Below are 22191 nucleotides of genomic sequence, written 5' to 3' on the forward strand. Positions count from 1 at the left end.
TAAGGAGTATTTAGCATCCATTCTCCTTAGGAGTAATATAGTTAACAGTAATTAGTTTGTTAGTTTGATTTTTGTAATATTTTATGTAAAATCTTTTAAAATTAATACGAGAATTTATATAGAGCAAATCTTTTAAAAAATTTATTATTTATTTATTTATTTACTTACTTACTTACTTACTTACTTTATTAGAGGTACTGGGGTTTGAACCCAGAATCTTGTGCATGCTAAGCATGCACTCTACCACTGAGTTATACCCTATATAGAGCAAATCTTGATTGGTGAACATTATATTCAATAATTCAACAGATCTAAATATATTTTAATAAACTAGCTTACCTGATACTCTTAAATATATAATTAATGTCTCTTCTTTCTCCTCAAAGAATTCCACCAAACTTTATATATTTACGCATTTATTTATGTAATATGTGGCCCATGGAAGAAGAAAACAGAACTTTACTTAATTTTTCTTATTAGAACTTTATTTAAGAACATACATTTTACTTATTGTTATCTGAAAGTATAATTGGTTGCCAATTAATGTCATTTTCAAATCTTTAAATACATTCACTTTTCAGGCTTAGTGGAGCTAAGGTATCTTGTGTAACCGAAAACTCAATTATTATGTTAGTTGATCTTTACCTACTAATACAGATATGACTTATGCAATGACCCCAGATTACTTAAGCAACATTAAAAATGGTTTGGGAACACTGAACAACATTAGAGGTATGTCAAGTATCATTCAGTGTATTTAATTTTTTCTTGTTATGCATGGTATGGTGGAAAATTATAATCAAATGAATTTTGATAAATCCTTATAACTATATTAAAAATTGGAAGTCTGTGAAGTTCTAGAATCTTTTTTCCTTTTTTTCTTCTAGTTTTGAGTTTTATTTATTGATATACAGCACTGTATAAGTTTAAAGTACACAGCACAAAGATTTTACTTAACACACATCATGGAATGATTATCACAATAAATTTAGTTAACATTCAAAATTAAAGAAATAGAAAAAAAAAGTTTTCCCTTGTGATGAGTAAATTCTAAGAGTTCTCCCTTAATGACTTTTGTGTATAACATACAGCAGTATTAATTACATTTATCATGTTGTACATTACATTCCTACTAGTACTTATTAACTGGAAGTTTGTACTTCATGACTGCCTTCCTCCAATTCCACCCCATTCCAACCCCGTGCCTCTGGTAACCATAAACTGATCTCTTTTTGTGTGAGTTTGTTTGTTTTTGCAATATAATTGACCTACAACACTGTATTAGTTCCTGTTATACAACATACTGATCCTATATTTCTATATGTTTCAAAATGATCACCATGATAAGTCTAGTTATGATACGTCACCACCATAAAAAGATAACTACATAGTTATTGACTATATTCCTCACACTACATTTCATACCCGTGTCTAGAATCTTTTTTTTCTTTCCCTATTTTAAGGCTTTATCTCTAACCTAACTATTCAGAGACAATACTTCCCTAATGATGAAGATCAGGTTGGGGCAGCCAAAGCTCTGTTGCGTCTCCAGGACACCTACAATTTGGATACGGATACCATCTCAAAGGGTGATCTTCCAGGTAAGAATTCTTCTAGTCTGTAAGAAACCTATTACCTGGCATCTCTGTTCAGTCCATTAGAACAACGTTAATATAAAAAGTCTTCCGTATTTTAAGATTTTTAACTTTAGTTTGTCTCACAACCTTTGAGGAGAAAATGACCCTTTCTCTGGGACTTAATAGTTGGGGATAAGCTGCTAGCTTGTTACTGTGAAAGCTTACAATTATAGAGACTAACTTAAGTAGGCAATTTTAACATGTAAGAAAAAGAAACAACTCTTTTCCAAATGTCTTTCTTTAGAATACCCAATGTTTGTATGTAGAGTTATAAGGGAACTGATAATCGAAGTTTATGTATGTTCAGTAATTTAAAACCAAGACATGTTGAGTATGCACAGATTTTTAAAGTGTTCTACAGTGTGGAGCATCCTGCTTTCTGATCTATTTTTGGCAAAACCCTTTTATTAAAGTTACAGATGATTTCATGATAATTTGCTTAAAAGATTTTTATTGTGAAAAAATATAAAACAAAATTTACCATCTTACCCAATTTTAAATGTGTAGTTTATGGCATTAAGTATATTTACATTATTGTACAGCCATCACTACAGTCCATCTATAGCTCTTTTCATCTTGTGAAACTGAAACTCTATACCTATGAAACAATAAGTTCCCAGTCCCTCCTTTCCCAGCTCCTGGCAATCATTATTCTACTTTCTGTCTCTATGATTTTGACTACTCTAAGTACCTCATATAAGTAGAATCATACAGTGTTTGTCTTTTTATGACTGGCTTATTTCACTTAGTATAATGTCCCCAAGGGTCATCCATGATGTAGTTTATTTCAGAATTTCCTTCCTTTGTAAGTCTGAATAATAATCCATGGTAAGTATATACCATTTTTCCTTATCCATTCATCTGTCAGTGGACAGTTGGGTTGCTTCCATGTTTTAGCTGTTGTGGTTAATGCTGCTATGAACATGAGTGTGCAAATTGTTCTTTAAGACATTGCCTTTCATTCTTTGGGTATATACCTAGAAGTGGAATTGCTGGATTATATGGTAATCCTATTTTTTAAAAAATTTTTTGTTGTTTATTTATTGTTGTTGTTGTTGGGGGGAGGTAATTAGGTTTATTTACTTTTTTTTTTAATGGAGGTACTGGGGATTGAACCCAGGACCTCATGCGTGCTAAGCAGGCACTCTATTAATTGAGCTATACCCTCCTGCCTGGTAATCCTATTTTTAATTTTTGAGGAACCACCATATTATTTTCCATAGTAGATAAACCATTTTACATTCCCACCAACAGTGTGCAAGGGTTCCAGTTTCCCCACGTCCTTGCCAACACTTTTATTTTCTCTCTTTTTTTTTTTTTTTTTTGATAGTAGCCACCCTAGTGGGTATGAGGTGGTATCTCATTGCAGTTTTGCATTTCCTTAATAATCAGTGATGTTGAGCATCTTTTCATGTACTTAGCAGGCATCTTGTATATCTTTGGATAAATGTCTATTCAAGTTCTTTGCCTATTTTTTTTTAACATTTTTTATTGATTTATAATCATTTTACAATGTTGTGTCAAATTCCAGTGTAGAGCACAATTTTTCAGTTATACATGAACATATATATATTCATTGTCACATTTTTTTCTCTGTGAGCTACCGTAAGATCTTGTATACATTTCCCTGTGCTATACAGTAAAATCTTGTTTATCTATTATACAATTTTGAAATCCCAGTCTCTCTCTTCCCACCCCCAACCCCCTTGACAACCACAAGTTTGTATTCTATGTCTGTGAGTCTATTTCTGTTTTGTATTTATGCTTTTTTTTTTTTTTTTTTTTTTAGATTTCCACCTATCTTTGTCTATTTTTTAATTGGGTTATTCTTTTTTGTTATTGTTGAGTTTTAGAAGTTCTCTATATATGATAGGTGTTAATCCCATATGTGATATATGATTTACAAATATTTTCTTCTATTCTGTGGGTTGCCTTTTTACTCTGCTTATGTTGTCTCCTGTATATAAAATTTAAAAATTTTTGTGAAGTCCAGTTTATTTATTTTTTCTTTTGTTGCCTATACCTTTAGGGTCATATACAAGAAATCATTGCCCAATCCAATGTTATGAAGCTTTTGTCCTGCTTTCTTCTAAGAGTTTTATTGTTTTAGGTCTTACATTTAGGTACTTGATTTATTTTGAGTTAATTTTTACATATGGTATTAGGTAAGGGTCCAACTTCATTCTTCTGCATGTAGATTCCTAGCACCATTTGTCGAAAAGACTGTCCATTCCCCATTGAATGGTCTTGCCACGCTTGTCAAAAATCATTTGACCATATATACAAAAGTTTATTTCTGGGCTTTCTGTTCTATTCCATTGACATATATGTCATCTTTATGCTAGTACACACTATTTGATTATTGTAGCTTTGAAGTAAGTTTTGATATCAGGAGGTGTGAGTCTTCCAGTTTTGTTCTTCTTTTTAAGATGTTTTGGCAATTTTGGGTCCCTTGAGATTCCATATGAATTTTAGCATGGATTTTTCTATTTCTGTCTTTGGTACTTTGATAGAGATTGGATTGAATTTGTAGATCACTTTGGGTAATATTGACATTTTAACAATATTGTCTTCCAATCCATGAACATGGGTTGTGTTCTCATTTATTTATGTTGTCTTTGATTTCTTTCAGTATTTTTTTGCAGTTTTCATTGTATAAGTCTTTCATCTCCTAAGTATTTTATGCTTAGACTTGTTTTAGTAATTTTCTTTTCAAATTGTTCATTATTAGTATATAGAAATGCAACTGATAGTTGTGTGTTAGCTTTGCATCGTGCTACTTTGCTGAGTTTACTCATTAGCTCTAACAAGTTTTTTTGTGGAATCTTTAGCATTTTCTAATAGAAGATAATGTAGGTGGGTTTTGTGTTTTTTAGAAATATGTCCGTTTTATCTAGGTTATTCATTTTGTTGGTGTACAGTTTTTCATATAAGATAATTTTCTCATTTTACTTCTTCCTTTCCAGTTTGTGTACCTTCCTTTCATTGCTTATTCTTGCCTAATAGCCCTAGCTAGAACTTTAAGTACCCCTAAGTTGAATAGAAGTGGTGAAAGTAGGCATCCTTGTTCTCCTTTTTGATAAAGGAAAAGCTTGCAGTCTTTCACCATTGAGTATGTTTGCTGTGGGTTTTTCAAATGTGTCTTTTATTATGTTAAGGTAGTTTCCTTCTATTCGTGGTTTATTGAGTGTTTTCTTTTTGGGAAAAATACTAAATTTTGTCATGTTTTTTCTGCATCAATTGAGATGATCATATTTTTTTTCCTTTATTTGGTTTAACGTGTGGTATATTACATTTGTCGATTTTCTTATGTTGGAACATCCTTGCATTCCAGGAATAAATCCTGCTTAGTCATGGTGTGTAATCATTTTAGTATGCTGCTGAATTCCGTTTGCTAGTATTTTGTTGAGGATTTTTGCATCAGTGTTCATAAGTGATATTAGTCTGTAGTTTTCTTTTTTTGTAGTGTCTGTTTTCTGGTTTTGGTAAAAGGACAATGCTGGACTCATAGAATGAGATAGGAAGTGTTATTTTCTCTTCAGTTTTCTTGAAGTTTGAGAGGAATTTGTATTAGTTCTTTAAGCATTTGATAGAATTCTCCAGTAAAGCCATTAGGCCCAGGGCTTTTCTTTTGTCGGGAAACTTTTGACTACTGATTCAGTGTTCTTAGTAGTTATAGGTCTATTCAGATTTTCTGGTTTTTTTCTTAGTCTTGGTAGGTTTTGTGTTTTTAGGAATTTGCCCATTTCATCTAGATTATTCAGTTTATCAGTGTACAATTTTTCATAGAACTCTCTTACAATGCTTTGTATTTCTGTAGAATTGGTAGTGGTGTCCCCACTTTCATTTCTGATTTTAGTAATTTGAATCTTCTTTTTTTTCCTAAGTCCATCTAGCTAAAGGATTGACAATTTTGTTGACAAAAATTCTTTACAAATAAATAACTTTTGGTTTTATTAATTTTCTCTTACTGTTTTTCTATTCTCAAATTTACCTCTGCTTTAATACTTCCTTTCTTCTGCTAGCTTTGGGTTAAGTTTGTTCTTATTTTTCTAGTTTCTTAAGTTGTAAAGTTAGGTTGTTGATTTGAGATCTTGTTTTTTAATGTAAGCATTATAACTATACATTTCTCTGTTAGCACTGCTTTCACTGTGTCCCATAAGTTTTGTGTTTTTGTTTTCATTTGTCTTTAAATATTTTCTAATTTTCCCTGTGATTTCTTTTTTGATCCATTGGTTGGTAAAGACTGTTGTTTAATTTCTGCAAAATTTGAAATTTTCCAGTTTTACTTATATTATTGATACCTAATTTCATGTGATAGTCTGCTTTTGCCATATCTCACCTTATTTTTTTAATTGGTTCTGATTTAAAACATCAATTCATTAAATAGACATTAACTATTTAATATGTGCCAACCATTAGTTAGGTACTAAGGATGCAGTAATAAATAACACTGCTCTTGCCCTTAGGGTACTTGTATGCTTATGATATGGTATGATGAATGCCTGGATGGGGATAATTTAGGGTACTGTGGGAGCATATAGAAAGAAACCTAATTCTGGACTTGATAAGGGTAGAAGTTGAATGTTCTCATTAGTCACTTGCATCATTTAAAAAATTGAGATATAATGGACAAGGATTAGCCAGGAAAATTGGGGAGAGGGGAAAAATAGTGGGCATGAGAAAGGTATTCCAAACAGAGAGAATATGTATGAAGGCCAAAGAGAAGAGAACATTTTATGTCAGATACCTAACAAATAGTTTGTTCAAGAGGTTAGCACATGAACTAGGGGTGGGGGATGCGTTTTGTGAGAGTGGTGAGAGATGAGGTGAGATGGGTAGGTAGAAACCATCTCCTGAGGGACTATGTAAGCCTTATGGAAGAGTCTGAATTGTTCTGCATGCAGTGAGAAGCTGTTGAAAAGCTTTAAATAGGGGTGTTTATGTGATTGTATGATTTTCATTTTAGAAACATCATTCTGGCTGCAGAATGGATAAAAACCTGGAGGTAGGGACAAAAAAGTCAGGGGAAAGGCTGTTGTAAAAATTTAAGTAAGAGCTGATAATAGCTAGTGGGTATGGAGAGAGGTGGATAGGCTATCAAGCTACTAGGGAAGTGGAATGGCAGAATTTGATGGTGGACTTGATATGGGTTTCTGGCTTAAACAACTTAGATGAGTTCTATTCAGCAAAATGGAGAACACAAAAGAAGCAGGTTTGGTGTATGTGGAGATAATAAATCTCATTTAGTTTACTATATTGTTTTTTGTTTAAAACTTTATTATTTTCTCATCAAAATGGCATTGAATGTTTTTTAACCCTAGTTTTGCTGTGTTTAGTCATAGGAAGTTCATTGGGTCCTCTGAGTAACTACCCTTTAATCTGGCATTTATGGATAAGATTTCCATAGAGAATGGCTGAAAATAAAATATTCTGAGGAGGGAGGGTCTAGCTCAGTGGAAGAGCACATGGTTAGCAGGCATGAGTCCTGGGTTCAATCCCCAGTGCCTCCATTAATAAACAAACAAACAAACCTAATTACTCCCCCTCCCCCCCAAAAAAAACCTAAAAATAAAAACCTAAGAATATGTATAATTATTTTTCATTGAGGACAATATTCATTCTTTCTCATGTACTTTTTATTTCCTTATTGACTTCTCTTCAAGTCACTATTTTGGGCTAGTTATTACTTATTTTTCCTTTCATGCAAATTCCTTATAAGTAGAGTGACTAAAATTTCCTAGGCATATTTCATTCTGTAAGCGGTAAGAATGACACTAAAGTGAGCTAATAAATAGTTTTTAGGCTTTTTTTCTTCTCCAGACCTCTCTGTTGTTAACAGTAAAAGGTCACAAATATGTTTGAAGACCCCTTGTGCTCTTTGCCTTCCTTTGTAGAGGTAATGACTATTCTGAACTCAGTGTGTATTCTTCCATCTTTTAATACTTCAGCACATATATTTAAATTTTAAACAATATATCATACTCTGTGTATCTTTCTGCAACCTTTTTCAGTCAATATTTTTAAGTAAATTCATCCATGTTGATCAAATAATTGCTGAACAGTGTTTTATGCCCCAGTTGATTTATTCATTCTTCTGTGGATAGAGGGGCATTTAGGTGACTTCCAATTTTTTGCTATGTTAAACAAGATTTCACCAGAATTTTCACTTGTCTTCTTGTGCCCATTATACACACACAAGAGGTTCTTTAGGGTGTGTATGAGTCAGGTATATACTTCTCAAACTTTGCTAGATATGACCAGATCATTCTCCAGAGCAGAGGACCAATTAATCCTCTCACCAGCACTGTAGGAGAGTTCCCATTTCTTCATATCCTTGCCAACACTTGGTTTTTGTCAGATTTAAAATTGTGATAGTTTAGATGTGAAATGGTAGGGGAGAAGGATGATTTTTTAAAAATTGCCCTCCCCCCCAAAATCAAAAAAATGCTTATTTTAGTGGATTTATATTGATGCCATGTTACTCCTTGATTAATTTTGTCTGTTTCTTAATCCTTTTTGGGCCTACCTTTTGAAATACTTTCTTGATATTTTAATATAGAATCTAATAAGTTATATGCATTTTGGCATTAATGATGTCTTTACAGATCATAGAGACTGTTTCTTTAGTTTCAGGTTGTTCCTAATCCTGATTTGTTGAATAGATTCATATTTTCCAAAAATACTATACTATTTTTTTTTCTCTCGTATAGAAAATCTTATGTGTAAAATTCAGTGTACTTCAGGTGGAAGTTGAATGGTCTCGTTGGTCACTTGCATCACTATTTTCATGGGCTTATAACGTTACTATGCCAAGCAGTAGATTCTCCACACTTCTCTGGAGCTCACTCAGCTTTGAGTGTACCATACTACCTCAGCTGCAAGACATCAGCTTCGCAAGTGTATGCATTTTAAATATATTTGTCCTTTACAAATCAAGTTTTTATCTACTAAGTGTTCCTGTAAAGTGTAAGAATTTTTAAATTAAATGGCCTAGTTTATTGATGAGCCACAAGAAATGTATTTCTAAGTAAAATTTTCCTATACTGTCATAATAGTTTAGTTTATATTATGATAATAAATCAAAAGGACTCTTTTTGGTGTTAGTTGTGACTTTAAATTTGGGTTACTACATTCAGTTTGATATGCTCATGTCAATCATCCGTGCCACTTCCTTTAAACCAAAGGAATTTGCAACTTACTCTTTTTTCTCATCAAATTCTAACTATTGGCCCTTTGTATGAAAGCTTTTTATAGTCTCTTCACCAACATCACTTTCCTCATCTCATTTTCTTCATCTTCTTGCCCATTTACTTTTTCTTCTCATGTTATTTATTTTGGGAGCAGCCTTCCCATTCAAATGCTGCATCACTTCTTTTCCATTTTCTTTTAAGAATATAATTCCCAGGCATTTTGCCTTTGGTAATTGTGAGTAGGTCAATAGTTAGATAAGCAGAGGTACTTCAGCTACCAAAGCAGAATTGCTAAAGATCTTCTACCGTCTCTATCATGCTTTCAGATAATGTTGCCAGGATATCAGGTCATCTAAAAGGTATTTCTGGTGCTACCTCCATGAATTAATCACATACTGTCCTCTTATGTCTTTTGCATGGCCCTAAAAAACACATTCTTAATTGCTGCCTTATAAATTCTTCTTAGAACTGTATACCAGTTCTCATAGCTGAAAAATAATAGGAGAGTCAAAATTCAGTATGTTTCTTTTGTTTTTGGAATTGCATTGTGTTAAACTATTAGTAAGTTAGTTTTTGGTATCCTTTCCTAGGTTAGAGTGTGGAGTAGAGAGTAACTGTCTAAATAGAATCTTCATCTTCATTTTAGGAGAGCACTGATAGTCACTTATGGATAGTAAGTGATTATCAGGAGATAGGGAAAAAAATAGTGAATGGAGGTAGTTATATGATTTGGATATTTGATTATATTGGTCCATGTGATCCTCTAGTGCATACACCTCCATGCTAGGACTCTGCTTGGTGCTGGAATCTAACAGGTCATATCCTCAGACTAGATTAGACAATAAATGTCTAATCACTAGCAAAATGGGCCCATGGCTTTATTTCCTCTTAATTTGTTTCTCATGAACTCCTTTTCTGCTAGCATGTTTTTAAAAACATACGTTGACACCATTGGATAAGTTATAGCTAAGTCTGGTTCTGGCCAATTTGCTGACTCATTGAAGTATAATACAATCAAAATTTATTAAGGAAAGCATCATTGTGTTCTTTTTTCTAGCAGTTTCCTTTGTGATGTTATCAGATATATCAGACATATGTTTCTTCTGCTTAAATACCTAGGAGTGAATTGACTGGGTTGCACGGTAGCTTTATATTTAACTTTTAAGAAACCGACAAATTGTCCCATTTTATATCCCTGTCATCAGCATATGAGTTTCAGTTCCTCCACATACTTGCAAACACTTGCAAATAAGTCCTCCAGTTATGTTCTGTGTTAAAATTGCTTTCGCTATTCTAGATTCTTTGAATTTCTGTATAAATCTTAAGATCAGCTTGTCAGTTTATAAAAATGCCTGTAGCAATTTTCATTGGAGTTGTTTTGAATCTTGGGGAGAATTTGGGCGGCACTGTCATTTTAACAAGATACAATTTTCTAGTTCATAAACATGCTGTATCTCTCCATTTATTTAGGTCAGAAAAGTTAGTGTAGGAGATAAGATACTTTGACATTAGCCTTAAACCACTGTGAGCCTCAGTTACTGTTTGACTGTTGGTGAAACAAGTTGGAAAAACATTCTCCTTTCCCTTCTCCCCTCCTCCTCCTCCTTTTTCCCCTGTGACTTTCACTGAAAGTGAATTTATCACAAGCTCAGTTTTTAATTCATATCCTGTCTTTGTCCTCTTCTGTTCAAAAATGTTTATATTGTTTTGGTTTCTAAATATCTATAATATTTAGAAGTATATTGACAAATGAAGTGTGATAACACATTGTCCAAGATAGGAACATGAAACTGTAACTGGCTTAGTGGACGGTATCCATTTTGGGATCTGACATAATACCTTTTTCACTGGATTGCCATGAGAATCAAATGAGCTATCAGCATGTGAGAACTAAAGTTGCAAGATGCTGTTATTAATGTTTTTATTTAAGAGGTACCCAAATAACCTTTTTTAATATTGAGATATAATTGACATATAACATTGTAACATTGTATTCGTTTTGGGTTTATAACACGATGGCTTGGATATGTACGTATTGGGAAGTGGTCACCATGGCATGTTTAGTTAGCATCCATCATCACACAGTTGCAAAATCTTTTTTCTTGTGATGACTTTTAATATCTAACCTTTCAGCAACTTTCAAATATACAGTACAGTATTGTTAACTATAGTCACCACGCTGTACATTACATCCCCAGAACTTATTTATCTTATAGCTGGAATTTTGTACCTCTTGACCACTTTCATTCATTTCTCTCATATTATTTTTAGTTACATAAAACTTGTTGTATCCTTTCAAAGTCCAACCTATACTAAGGTTCCCTCATAGAAGTCTCACTTTCATTTCTGTACTCCTCACCCCGCCCCTTTCTTCTTCCTATATGAGCTACCACTTTATTAGTTTTTTTTTTCATTTCTACCATTTTTTTGAAAATATAAGCAAATGTGTGTGTATATATATATATATGTGTGTGTGTGTGTGTGTGTGTGTGTGTGTGTGTGTATATATTTCTGTTTCCTCTCAACATCAACACAGAAGGCAGCATGGTGTAAGTATTTTCTGTAGTTTGGTATTTTAATTTTATTGCTTTGTTTTAGATATTACTTCATATCTTTAGAAATCCTCTTCATTTCTTTTTACAGCTGCATGTTACTCTACTTTGTGGGTTTACCATAGTTTATTTAACCAGGCCCCTATTGATGGACATCTGGTTTGTTTGCAGTCTTTTGCTATTATAAAAATAATACTGCCAATAGTGTTGTTTATATATTATTTTGTATTTTTGCTAAGTGATCTTTGGGATTTTTTTTCCAGAAGTGATGCCAGTGAATCAAAAAGTAAATGCATAGGAAATTTTTGCTAATATTGTCCCAATTTCCCTCTGTAGTGGTTGTGTTATTTTGTATTCCCACCAGCAATGTAGGAGAGTGCCTATTTCCCACAGCATCATGAAAAAAAGGTCAGACTGAGATTTTTGCCAATCTGATACCTCACTTTTCTTTAAATGTATATTACTTTCTTTGTTTATAATTTTTTTGTGCCTCAGACTTTACATTTGGAATTATTTTCCTCCTCTTTGAAACACATCCTTTAGAAGCCCTTGCATGAACTTTGTTTGGCTTAAGACTTTTTTGTGCTTCCTGAATCTGAAGTTTCATGTGTTCTAATTCTGGAAAATTGTCCATCATTATTTCTTTAAATAGTGCCTCTGCCACATTCTGTTGTCTTGTGGCACTGCAAGTAGACATAATTAGACCTTATTTTTTCTTCCTTGTCTTTTAACTAACACTTCATATGTATCCCTCTTCTCTGCTGCTTCCTGGGTAGTTTATCCCATGGTAATTTACTCAGTTCTCTCATTTAGTTTTATTCTCTTTTTTGTTGTGTCTGACTTGCTGTTTAACCTGGCCAATACATTTTCATTTCATTGATAATATTTATAATGAATGGAAGTTCTATTTTTCCCCCCACTCGAATCTGCCTGGTCTTTTTTAGGGTATCTTACATGTTCATTTTTTCTATTTTTTAAAAATTCTTTACACATTTTAGTCATGGTTGTTTTGTATATGTAATAAGAAAACACCCACATCTGAAGACCTTGGGGGAAGTCCAGCAGTATTTTTGAATAGTTTCTGCTGATTTTCCTTATAGTGGCTTGTTTTATCACATGCTTTATAATTTTGAATTATGTGTACTTTTTCACATTGTGTGTGATAATGTTGCAAAACCTGAGGTGAGGGTGCATTTTGCAAAGTAAAAATGTTGCTTCTGCCCAATGTCCTATGACATTACCAACTATGACCACTTTAGGTTAAATTCTTGGCTTTAGTTTCCCAGACCACGGAGATAGCATATATTCGAAATCAAAACCTCCCTGAGGGCATGTCTGTGGAATTCTAAGGGACTTTTTTTCCCCCTGCCTATAGTGCAGACTGAGAAAATAAGTTCTTTTGTTGTTCCTTTTTGCCAGCTGACAGTTTTTTCTAGCCTATTCTTTCTCGAGATGTAATTCTTCAAGGGTCTGCTTTGCCACTTTGTACGGGCCTGACTCTTTATCTCCTTTCCTAGTGGTTAAAAATGAAGCTTCCAGGTTTCTGATCTGGTGACTGCCTCTAGGGTAGATGCAGTTTCATCCTCTGCTTACCTCTCTGAGTTTCCAGTTCCTTTTTGGTTTTGGCCCCCCAAATTCGCTTAAGTCCTGTGAAGTTGGCCATAGTATAAGTGGATAATTGTTACATTCTATCCAGCATTCCTAGGTACAGTCGACCCTTCAACAATGCTACAGTTAGGGGTGCTGACTGCCTGAGCAGTTGAAAATCTGCACGTAACTTTTTACACCTCCCAAACTTAACTACTAACAGCCTACTGTTGACGAGAAGTCTTACTGATAACTTAAACAGTTGATTAACACACATTTTTTATATTATATGTATTATATATATGTATAGTATTCTTACAATAACATAAGCTAGAGAAAAATGTTAAGAAAATCAAAAGGAAGAGAAAAAACATATACAGTACAAACATGTATTTATTGAAAAAAATCCACATAGAATGGAACCCTTGGAACAAAGATGCAGTTCAAACCTTTGTTCTTCAAGTGTCAACTGTGCTTTATATCAGAGGCTATCCCCCCGCCTCCCCCACCCCCCTGGAATATGTGGTCCAGATGTAATTCTGTGTTGCTTACTTAACATGAAGTAAACCCAAAACAACATGAACTAGTCAGGCCCTTAAAATCTCCAGTTAACTCATCTGATCTACTGTTTATAAAAATGGAATGTTATGTTTGCTATCGTTCTGTACATATCATTCGGAGTATACTTTGTACATTTATTTTTTCTATAGTTCTTTCCCTGTTTTTTTCTTAATTATTATGAAAGTAGTGGTAATTATACAATATTTTAAAAAGTAGAAAGTTGTTTAGGAAACAGCTTACTTGTAATCCATCTCCCAGGGTAACAATTTAACATTTTGACATATTTCTGTCTAGAATTTTCTGGCTTTTCTATATGACACTTGAAATTATCTTTCTTAATGAAAAATACTATTCCATTATGTTGACTTACCTGCCTATACATTTCCTTGCTTTTAGCTTATTATAATTTTTTGCTATAATATCATTTATACAAGGTGTTTCTTCCCCAACCTCTAGTCTAAGCTCATGAAAACAATTGAAAAATAGTAGTAAATATCAATTCATAGGGTCTGAAATTATTATTCTTGTTTCATGTTGCTGAACGTTTTAAAAATAAAGTTACCAGTTTACTACTACTTCCCCTGTAAGTTTTGCCATTTTAAGGTATAATATTAGGAGCACAAACTTCTAGAGTTATATTGTGCAGATTCCAGTTCTGGCTCTTAGCTGTGTGACCTTGAGCAAATAGTTAACCTCTCTCTACTTCTTCATCTGAATTGCTTTGAATAGTAAATGAGTAATAAATGCCCAGCACATAGTAAGACCACAATAAATATAGGCTATTGTTTAATTAAGTTTCGTATTTCTTTAATGATTAGTGAGGCTAAATATTTTCCTAAGCGTTTTGGTTTTATATGTCTATCTATCTATCTATGTGTGTGTATGTATGTATGTATATAGATAGATAGATATAAAATCTCATGTGAACTGTCAGATATCTCCCTTTAAGATAGAAGTTTCACTTCAGAAACTGGTTGACCTGCCAACACCAAAAGCACAAACTATAAAAGATGAATAAGTTAGACTTCATCAAAATTAAAACTTCTGTGCTTCAAAGTATACCACCAGGAAAGTAAAAAGACTGCCCACAGAATGGAAAGAATATTTGAAAAATCACATAAGGGACTTGTATCTGGAATATATAAAGAACTCTTAACGATTAGTCAATAATAAAAAGACAAATAACCAAATTTTTAACTGGGAAAAAGATTTGAATAGACATTTTTCCAAAGATGATATACAAATGGACACTAAGTGTGTAAAAAGATGTTCAAGATTATTGTTAGGGAAATACAATTCAAAACCACAGTGAAATACTACTTCATACCCATAATGGCTATAATAAAAAAGATGGACAATAACAAGTGTTGGTGAGGATGTGGAGAAATTGGAACCGTCATACATTGCTGATGTGATTGTAAAATGGTGCAGCCACTTTGGAAATCAATTTGGTAGTTCCCGAAATGTTAAGCATAGTGTTGCCATGAGAACCAACAATTCCACTGCTACATATATACTCAAGAGTAATGAAAACATATGTCCACAAAAAAACTTGTACATGAATGTTCACGGTACGTTATTCACAAAAACCAAAAAAGTGGAAACAACTCAAATATCCATCAATTGATAAGTAAAATGTCATCTATCCATACAATGAACTAGTATTTGGCAATATAAGGAGTGCTATAATTTCCTTTGAACGTTGAAAACGTGTGCGGAGAAGGCCAGTCACAAAAGACCATATGTTGTATGATTCCATTTGTGTGAAATAACCAGAATAGGTAAATCTGTAGATATAGAAAGTAGATTAGTGGTGTCTAGGGATGGGGCAGGAAAAGGGGAGATAATTGGTAGTGACTGCTTATGGTTAGAGTTTCTTTTTGGAGTGATGAAAATGTTCTAAAATTAGATTATGGTGATGGTTGTGAAACTCTGTGAATATACTAAAAACTGCTGGATTCTTTAAAAGGGTGAACTTTATGGTATATAAATTACATATTAATGCTTTTGAAAAGGGGAACCGTAAGGGAAGGGAAGAGGGGAAGGAACCAGCTGACAGATTTGTCTCTTTTCCTGTCTATCTCTGGCCCAGATTGTTGATTAAGAGTAAGATAGATATATGTCATATGGTGATTCCTGCTGTGTTAGAAAATTGCATGCTTCAGCTTAATCGATGCTTCATTTTGGTATTATGGCTGGTAATTGAAGTCTTGAGGTCTTTAGGTCCCACATCCCCTATTAGCTGTGTGATTCTTGCCATATTTCATTACCTTGAAGATTGTTCCTTTATTTATTAACTGAGGATAATTCCTGCTTTTCTTATCTCAGAAGGTTGTTGTGAAGTTTAACTGAAAATGAGATAGTACTTTGAAAGCTGAATAGTTCTAGTAAATATATAATAGTATTAAGATTACTAAAGTTCTTTGTATTTTCTTTCCATAGGAGTAAAACACAAGTCTTTTCTAACAGTTGAGGACTGTTTTGAGTTGGGCAAAGTAGCCTACACAGAAGCAGATTATTACCATACAGAACTGTGGATGGAACAAGCACTAAGGCAGCTGGATGAAGGCGAGGTTTCTACCATCGATAAAGTCTCTGTTCTAGATTATTTGAGCTATGCGGTCTACCAGCAGGGAGACCTGGATAAGGCACTTTTGCTCACAAAGAAGCTTCTTGAACTAGGTATGTTAATTTAGCTTAATTCAAGGTTATAGATATATTGGGGGATATATAGATATACTAATTTTGTATACTTGTATATAATAATTATGATATATATGTAGAAAAAGTTCCAAAGTTACATGACTATATATATGTGACTTTATATCTTATCATATAGCTATGTACTCTTTATTTGTTATAAGTCAAGAGTCCCATCTGTCAGACATACTTTATCCTTTCTCTGTTTATCCTCGAAATAAATGGCAACTGATTTTTCTCTCCTAATAGCACCTACAACAGTAGCTGTGTTTCTCTGCTCTTTAGTCCTCAGGGAATTCAAAATTGGATCTAACCTAGCTAACTCAGTCAAAAATACTTATTTACTATATTGCCATGTTAAATATTAACCAGTATCCTTTGAAGGACATTTTTGGTGTATTATATTTCATACTTGGAAATAGTGATTTCAAATGTTGACCTAAATAAAAAGGTAAAATGAGGGAAGCTCAAAATTGTCAAAAGGGTGCGTTTATTCAGGAATAGCAGAGGAATTTCAGTTCAGGACATGCAAACTATAGGAAGCTATAGGTGAGTCCATTGAGGGTTTGGGGTAGGCTGTATTTATGGGCAGAGAATGACAAAAGGGGAGAGTTCAGTTAGAATCTATTAAAATAAAAAATAAATGGAGACCAACTTTGAAAATTCCATGAGCAGGTGGAACCAGTCCAGTCATATAAGCGAAGCTCAATTTAGCTTATTTTGTGAGACCAACCCAACCTGGGTCATGCTCCTGGAAACCATAAGCAAAATTTACCAAGATTGGTATGGGGCAACCCCTGACCAACTCCCTCTAATTTAAGAAAATTCCAGTATCATCAGTTTTCTGAAAATTAGGCATTTATGAGAAATCAGTCTCTCAGTCCTTTTTTTTTTAATTTAATTTTTAAAATTGAGTTATAGTCAGTTTACAGTGTTGTGGTCTCAGTCCTTAAGTTTTGTGTTCCTGAGTGTCCAAGTGTGAGATTTTCCATTTTTTTTAACATTTTTTATTGATTTATAATCATTTTACAATGTTGTGTCAAATTCCAGTGTTCAGCACAATTTTTCAGTCATACATGGACATATACACACTCATTGTCACATTTTTTTTCTCTGTTAGTTACCATAACATTTTGTGTAAATTTCCCTGTGCTATACAGTATAATCTTGTTTATCTATTCAAGATTTTCCATTTTATAACCTCTGGTTCCATCTTAGATTGAAATTCTTTCACAGAGAGACTGAAAATATATTTGATTGTCATATTCAAATGTAAGGAAAATATATCTTATGAAGATTTTACCACTGATACTTTGAACAGAGATACGTGTTTCTTTAAGTATGATCCAGGGGCTATGTGCATCAAAATTACTGGGATACGTATTAGGAATGAAAATTCCTTAGTCTCCACCCCAGACCTACTAAATCAGAATCTCTGGATGTGGAGTTGTATGCTGATATATTCATGTGGCCTTTGGTATATAATGAAGCTTTAAAACTTAAAAAAAAATTCTTGTTATGAATAGGTAACTATGAGTATATTAGAAGAGTCATCAAAAGGATTGGTCATCTGAAAATGAACTTTTAATAATTAGCTTATTTCTTATTTGAGTGAATTAATAAATTGAGATATTAGTTCAAGTACCCTTTTTTTTTTCAGTATTTTTTAGTGATTTTTTTTTCTTCCTGACCTAAAAATACTTTATTCACTATAGGAAATTTTTGAAAATAGAAGAAATTATAGAAGAGTCATCCATAAGCCAATCATCCAGAGATATCCACCAGTTTTTTGTTTCCTTGCAGTAGACCACCCTTCCCCCTGCCACACACACTTTTCCCTTTTCTTTTACAAAGTTAGGCTTATATTGTGTGTATTACAACATATATTATGAGCAGTTTCTCAAGGACAAGAAATATTTTACAAATCTAAGGCTAGATTTCCTAAACACTTCAGTTAATGTCACAATGAAGTTTCTGTGTACTGTTCTTCCTTTTTTATTTGTGTGTGTGTGGTGGTTTGGATTTTTTTCCTCCTGGGTGGACAGAGTAGTCCTTTTTCCCCTACTAAAAGATAGCTAAAAATTATGACTGGCAATTCAGGAAAAGTTAGTGGATTCTGGCTTACTTGAAAATTGTATCTTTAGTTTCTCTTTTCTATCTCACTTAGAATTTTGGAACTGAAATCCATTCAGCTCTCAGAAGTAGGCTGTGTTCTGCGTTTATAATGTATCTGTGGTAAAGGTAGCTTTTGAACTGTATACCCTGTCTTCCCCATGGTGATTACATTTAATTCCCAGAAAAATATTTTCCATTGCTTAAAGTATAAAGAGTAATATTTTAAAATTCATTTGACATCAAATTGATCATATTTCCTTTGGCTGATCAGTAACTTCTCAAAGTAGAAGCAATTATTGCTACTTTGAAATAAATATCTGATTCCATTTTCAGAACTCTTTTTATGTAGGATTACTGTATGTCCTGAGCTTGGGGTTTACACCTATTGTTTTGGTATAATAATTTTTATTAGTGCCACATTTCACTCTCAAAAGCGTCCTGGTTTGGAAGGTAAATTATATGTTCCTCCACTTTTATATTATTGGATTTGGATGCTTGAGCAACTGTAAACTTACTCATGGACATGCTTGCTTTCTTTTTAATAGATCCTGAACATCAAAGAGCTAATGGTAACTTAAAATATTTTGAGTATATAATGGCTAAAGAAAAAGATGACAATAAGTCTGCTTCAGATGGCCAATCTGATCAGAAAACCACACCGAAGAAAAAAGGGGTTGCTGTGGATTACCTGCCAGAGAGACAGAAGTACGAAATGCTGTGCCGTGGGGAGGGTATCAAAATGGTAAAGTGGAAAAGCCAATTGTGTGTGTGTGAATGTGCATGTATGTGTGTTTGTACATAGTTCTAGAGAGAATCAGAGTTCTTTTATATTTAAGCTTATGTGATAAAAATCAGAATTATTCAAAAAGTATTATAGTATGCCACAGCACTGTATTGTGGGTATCACACTTAACATGCTCCAGTGCTTAGTAAAATAGCTTTAAAATAGACCTTGTGAATCATATACAGGCATTATAGGCATTTTTGGTAATTAGTACCCTTTTCATAGATTAAAAAAGGGTTTGGGTTTTTTTTTTTAAGGTAAAGGATCAGGTAATTTAAGGGAAGTGATAAAATTTTTTCTTACATCTTAATGCAAAAGAGATTTCAGCAGTTTTAAATAGAAATAATACACCATTCTAACCCATCCCATGAAGCCATGAATTTATCTACACAATAATCTCTTGTGGTTTTGCTCCCAGTCAACTTTGCTGAGGGAGGTGTTTGTCCGTTTAAGAAATGTTAAAAATGCCAAACTACTTTCAACAGATTTTTGGCTTTAACAGTCTTTAAAATACTAAACTGTGTCTATAAATATCCCTTTGTTTATTATATATCTGTATTTATGTATTTATACTCAGAGTACCAGTGCTTCGGGATTCTAATAGAGTACTGGCCAAAAATAAACAAGTTCAAGTCTGGGGAACATAGGTTTTTTGTTCAGCCTCAGGACTTTTCAGAGCCTTTTTATGATTCTGTGCATTATGGATATGATATAATTTATTTTCTAACATTAATTGATCATGGAACCCTTTTTAAAGGAATATCATGTGGTACTAGTATTCAGCTGAATGCAGGCATACGTAGAAGGGGTTAGTGAATTTTTGAAGTAGGTACTTAGAATTGAAAACATTTGAATAGCGCTTAACTTTTTCTCTACTGCTGATAAACTCAAGCTGGGTAGTATGTTTTGATATTGATGACTGCTCGATATTTGATGACTTATGTTGAAAACCTAACCTCTAACAGTGAATAAGTAGATCATATCTATGTTGACTCTTTTGATAAGTTCATGGATTCCCAAAACTGGTTACTTTTGCTTTGGGAGCTAATGAGTAAATATAAATTTGACTCAATTAAATATTTTTTTAAAAAATTTCACATCTAAATATTTTACTGTGTATCTTTTAAAGATAAGGACTCTTCAAAAATAAGCACAGTACCATTATCACAGTATCTCCAGTATCACAGTATTCACAGTAGTTCTATAATACTATCAAATAGCTAGTCAGTGGTCAGATTTCCAACAGTAAGCACTTTTTTTTTATTGCCCTTAAAAACTCTTAAAGAGAGCAAAATAGAACTATTGGTATAAAACAGAAGTCTGTTAATTTGCCAGTTTGTTGATGTGACATACACATGTCAACCCTGCCTAAGATCAAAGGACATCCTTTTTCTCAGAATAGTTAAATTCATCTCATCATCATATAAAAGATTTATGTGATATAACACCTTGGATTTGATTCTAGGTAAAGAAAATATAAGAGTAAACATCAATCATTATTTGTTTTTGTATAATTAATAATTAAAACCAAAACTAATATTATTCCTACTTCGTATATGACATGCTTATTTAATCAAGAGAAGAATCAGCAATGGAATAACTTACTTAGTTGATATAATACATAGATAATTGAAAGGAATATGTATTTGTTTTGTTGACCACTCTTTAATACCTGCTAATAAAAGCACCTGTTTTCTTTAATAACTTATTTTCTCTTTTTCAGAGCCACCCATTTTCATCTTTACTTTAAAGAAAAATCCTTTAATTTTTTTTTTTTGAATTGGGAGGTATTAGGGAAAACATGTTAGGATTTTGTTTTTCCTTTTAGAAACTTCATCTTTCTGGATATTTCCCAGGTACTTTGTGAAGTTTGAAGCAGTGCTGGTCATTCATTTCGTGTTTCCATAAATGTTTTATTATTTCTCTCATATTATGTTTGAACCTTATTTTGGTGAGAAAAGGGAAAGAGAAACTCTTCATCTTTTTAAAAAAAAAAATTAAGGCCTACCATTGCTTCTAGAAAATAATCATTAATAAAACTTTTTAAATCCTGAAGGTCCTGTTTGATGCAGAGTATTTGTAGAGTATTCTTTCTTCTGCGTATTCTTCCTCAGATACTTTGTACACCAGCATAATTATTGTTTCTTATCTGCATAGGAACAAGCAGATAATAAATAATAAAAAATATTATTATTCTAATATATTTATCATTCTTTAACTTTATGTTTAGACTCCTCGGAGACAGAAGAAACTCTTCTGCCGCTACCACGATGGAAACAGGAATCCTAAATTTATTCTGGCTCCAGCCAAACAGGAGGACGAGTGGGACAAGCCTCGTATTATCCGCTTCCATGATATTATTTCTGATGCAGAAATTGAAATTGTTAAAGATCTAGCAAAACCGAGGGTAAGTAATTTTTTATCGTCTTTTCTCTCCTCAGTTTACTTAACCAGTGTTTCAGTTTTTCCTTTGCAAGATTATAAAAATGATAATCGATACGGCAATAACCCCACAGATAGTTTTAGATGTTGTCGCGAGCTAATGGAATTATTAACTAAGCTCTATTTATACCAGTTGTTCTCTGTTATCAGCACAAACAACATACCTTGCAACTGGGCTTTATAAGCACTTAATTGTGAAAATCATAGATGAGATTTTTATTCACACTTAACAAATTTGTGTTTCAGCTACTTCCTGAATAACTTTTCTGTGTACTTTGGAGCCCTTTAATCTCAGAAACCAGCTTTTTCATATCTTCTGTAGTTTTATCTGAAGGAATTCTTGAAGTATTTTTATTACTGTTTAGACACATTATTACTAGAAAGATATAATTGGGCACAAAATCATGCTAATTTGAAATAATGACATCTCGGGTTTCTGACTTTAACCCACATCATTTATCTTAATAAGAAAAACAGTTTATTGTGAACACAACCCCATAAACTTAGTGTTTAACATAGAAATTCTTTTGTGAGAATGTGTGAAAGACTGCCCTTTATGTTCTTGCCTTTTTTCCCATCGGCTTGTTCTTAAAATCTGTCTGGTCTTATTGATAGTAAAA

At 33.0% G+C, this 22191-nt stretch overlaps 1 protein-coding gene across 2 annotated transcripts in view; it reads left to right on the plus strand.

The window, feature by feature from the left end:
• The window catches only part of P4HA1 (prolyl 4-hydroxylase subunit alpha 1), a 68058-nt gene that overhangs the window by 17997 nt on the left and 27870 nt on the right, over window positions 1-22191 (plus strand). For both annotated transcript variants that reach the window (XM_006173393.3, XM_006173392.2), the window contains exons 5-8: window positions 1464-1601; window positions 15973-16212; window positions 18891-19087; window positions 21360-21536. In XM_006173393.3, the coding sequence (XP_006173455.1) occupies window positions 1464-1601; window positions 15973-16212; window positions 18891-19087; window positions 21360-21536 (752 nt within the window). The remainder of the gene's footprint in view (window positions 1-1463; window positions 1602-15972; window positions 16213-18890; window positions 19088-21359; window positions 21537-22191) is intronic.

The sequence above is a fragment of the Camelus ferus genome, chromosome 29, assembly GCF_009834535.1.
Source record: "Camelus ferus isolate YT-003-E chromosome 29, BCGSAC_Cfer_1.0, whole genome shotgun sequence".
Lineage (NCBI taxonomy): Eukaryota > Metazoa > Chordata > Mammalia > Artiodactyla > Camelidae > Camelus > Camelus ferus.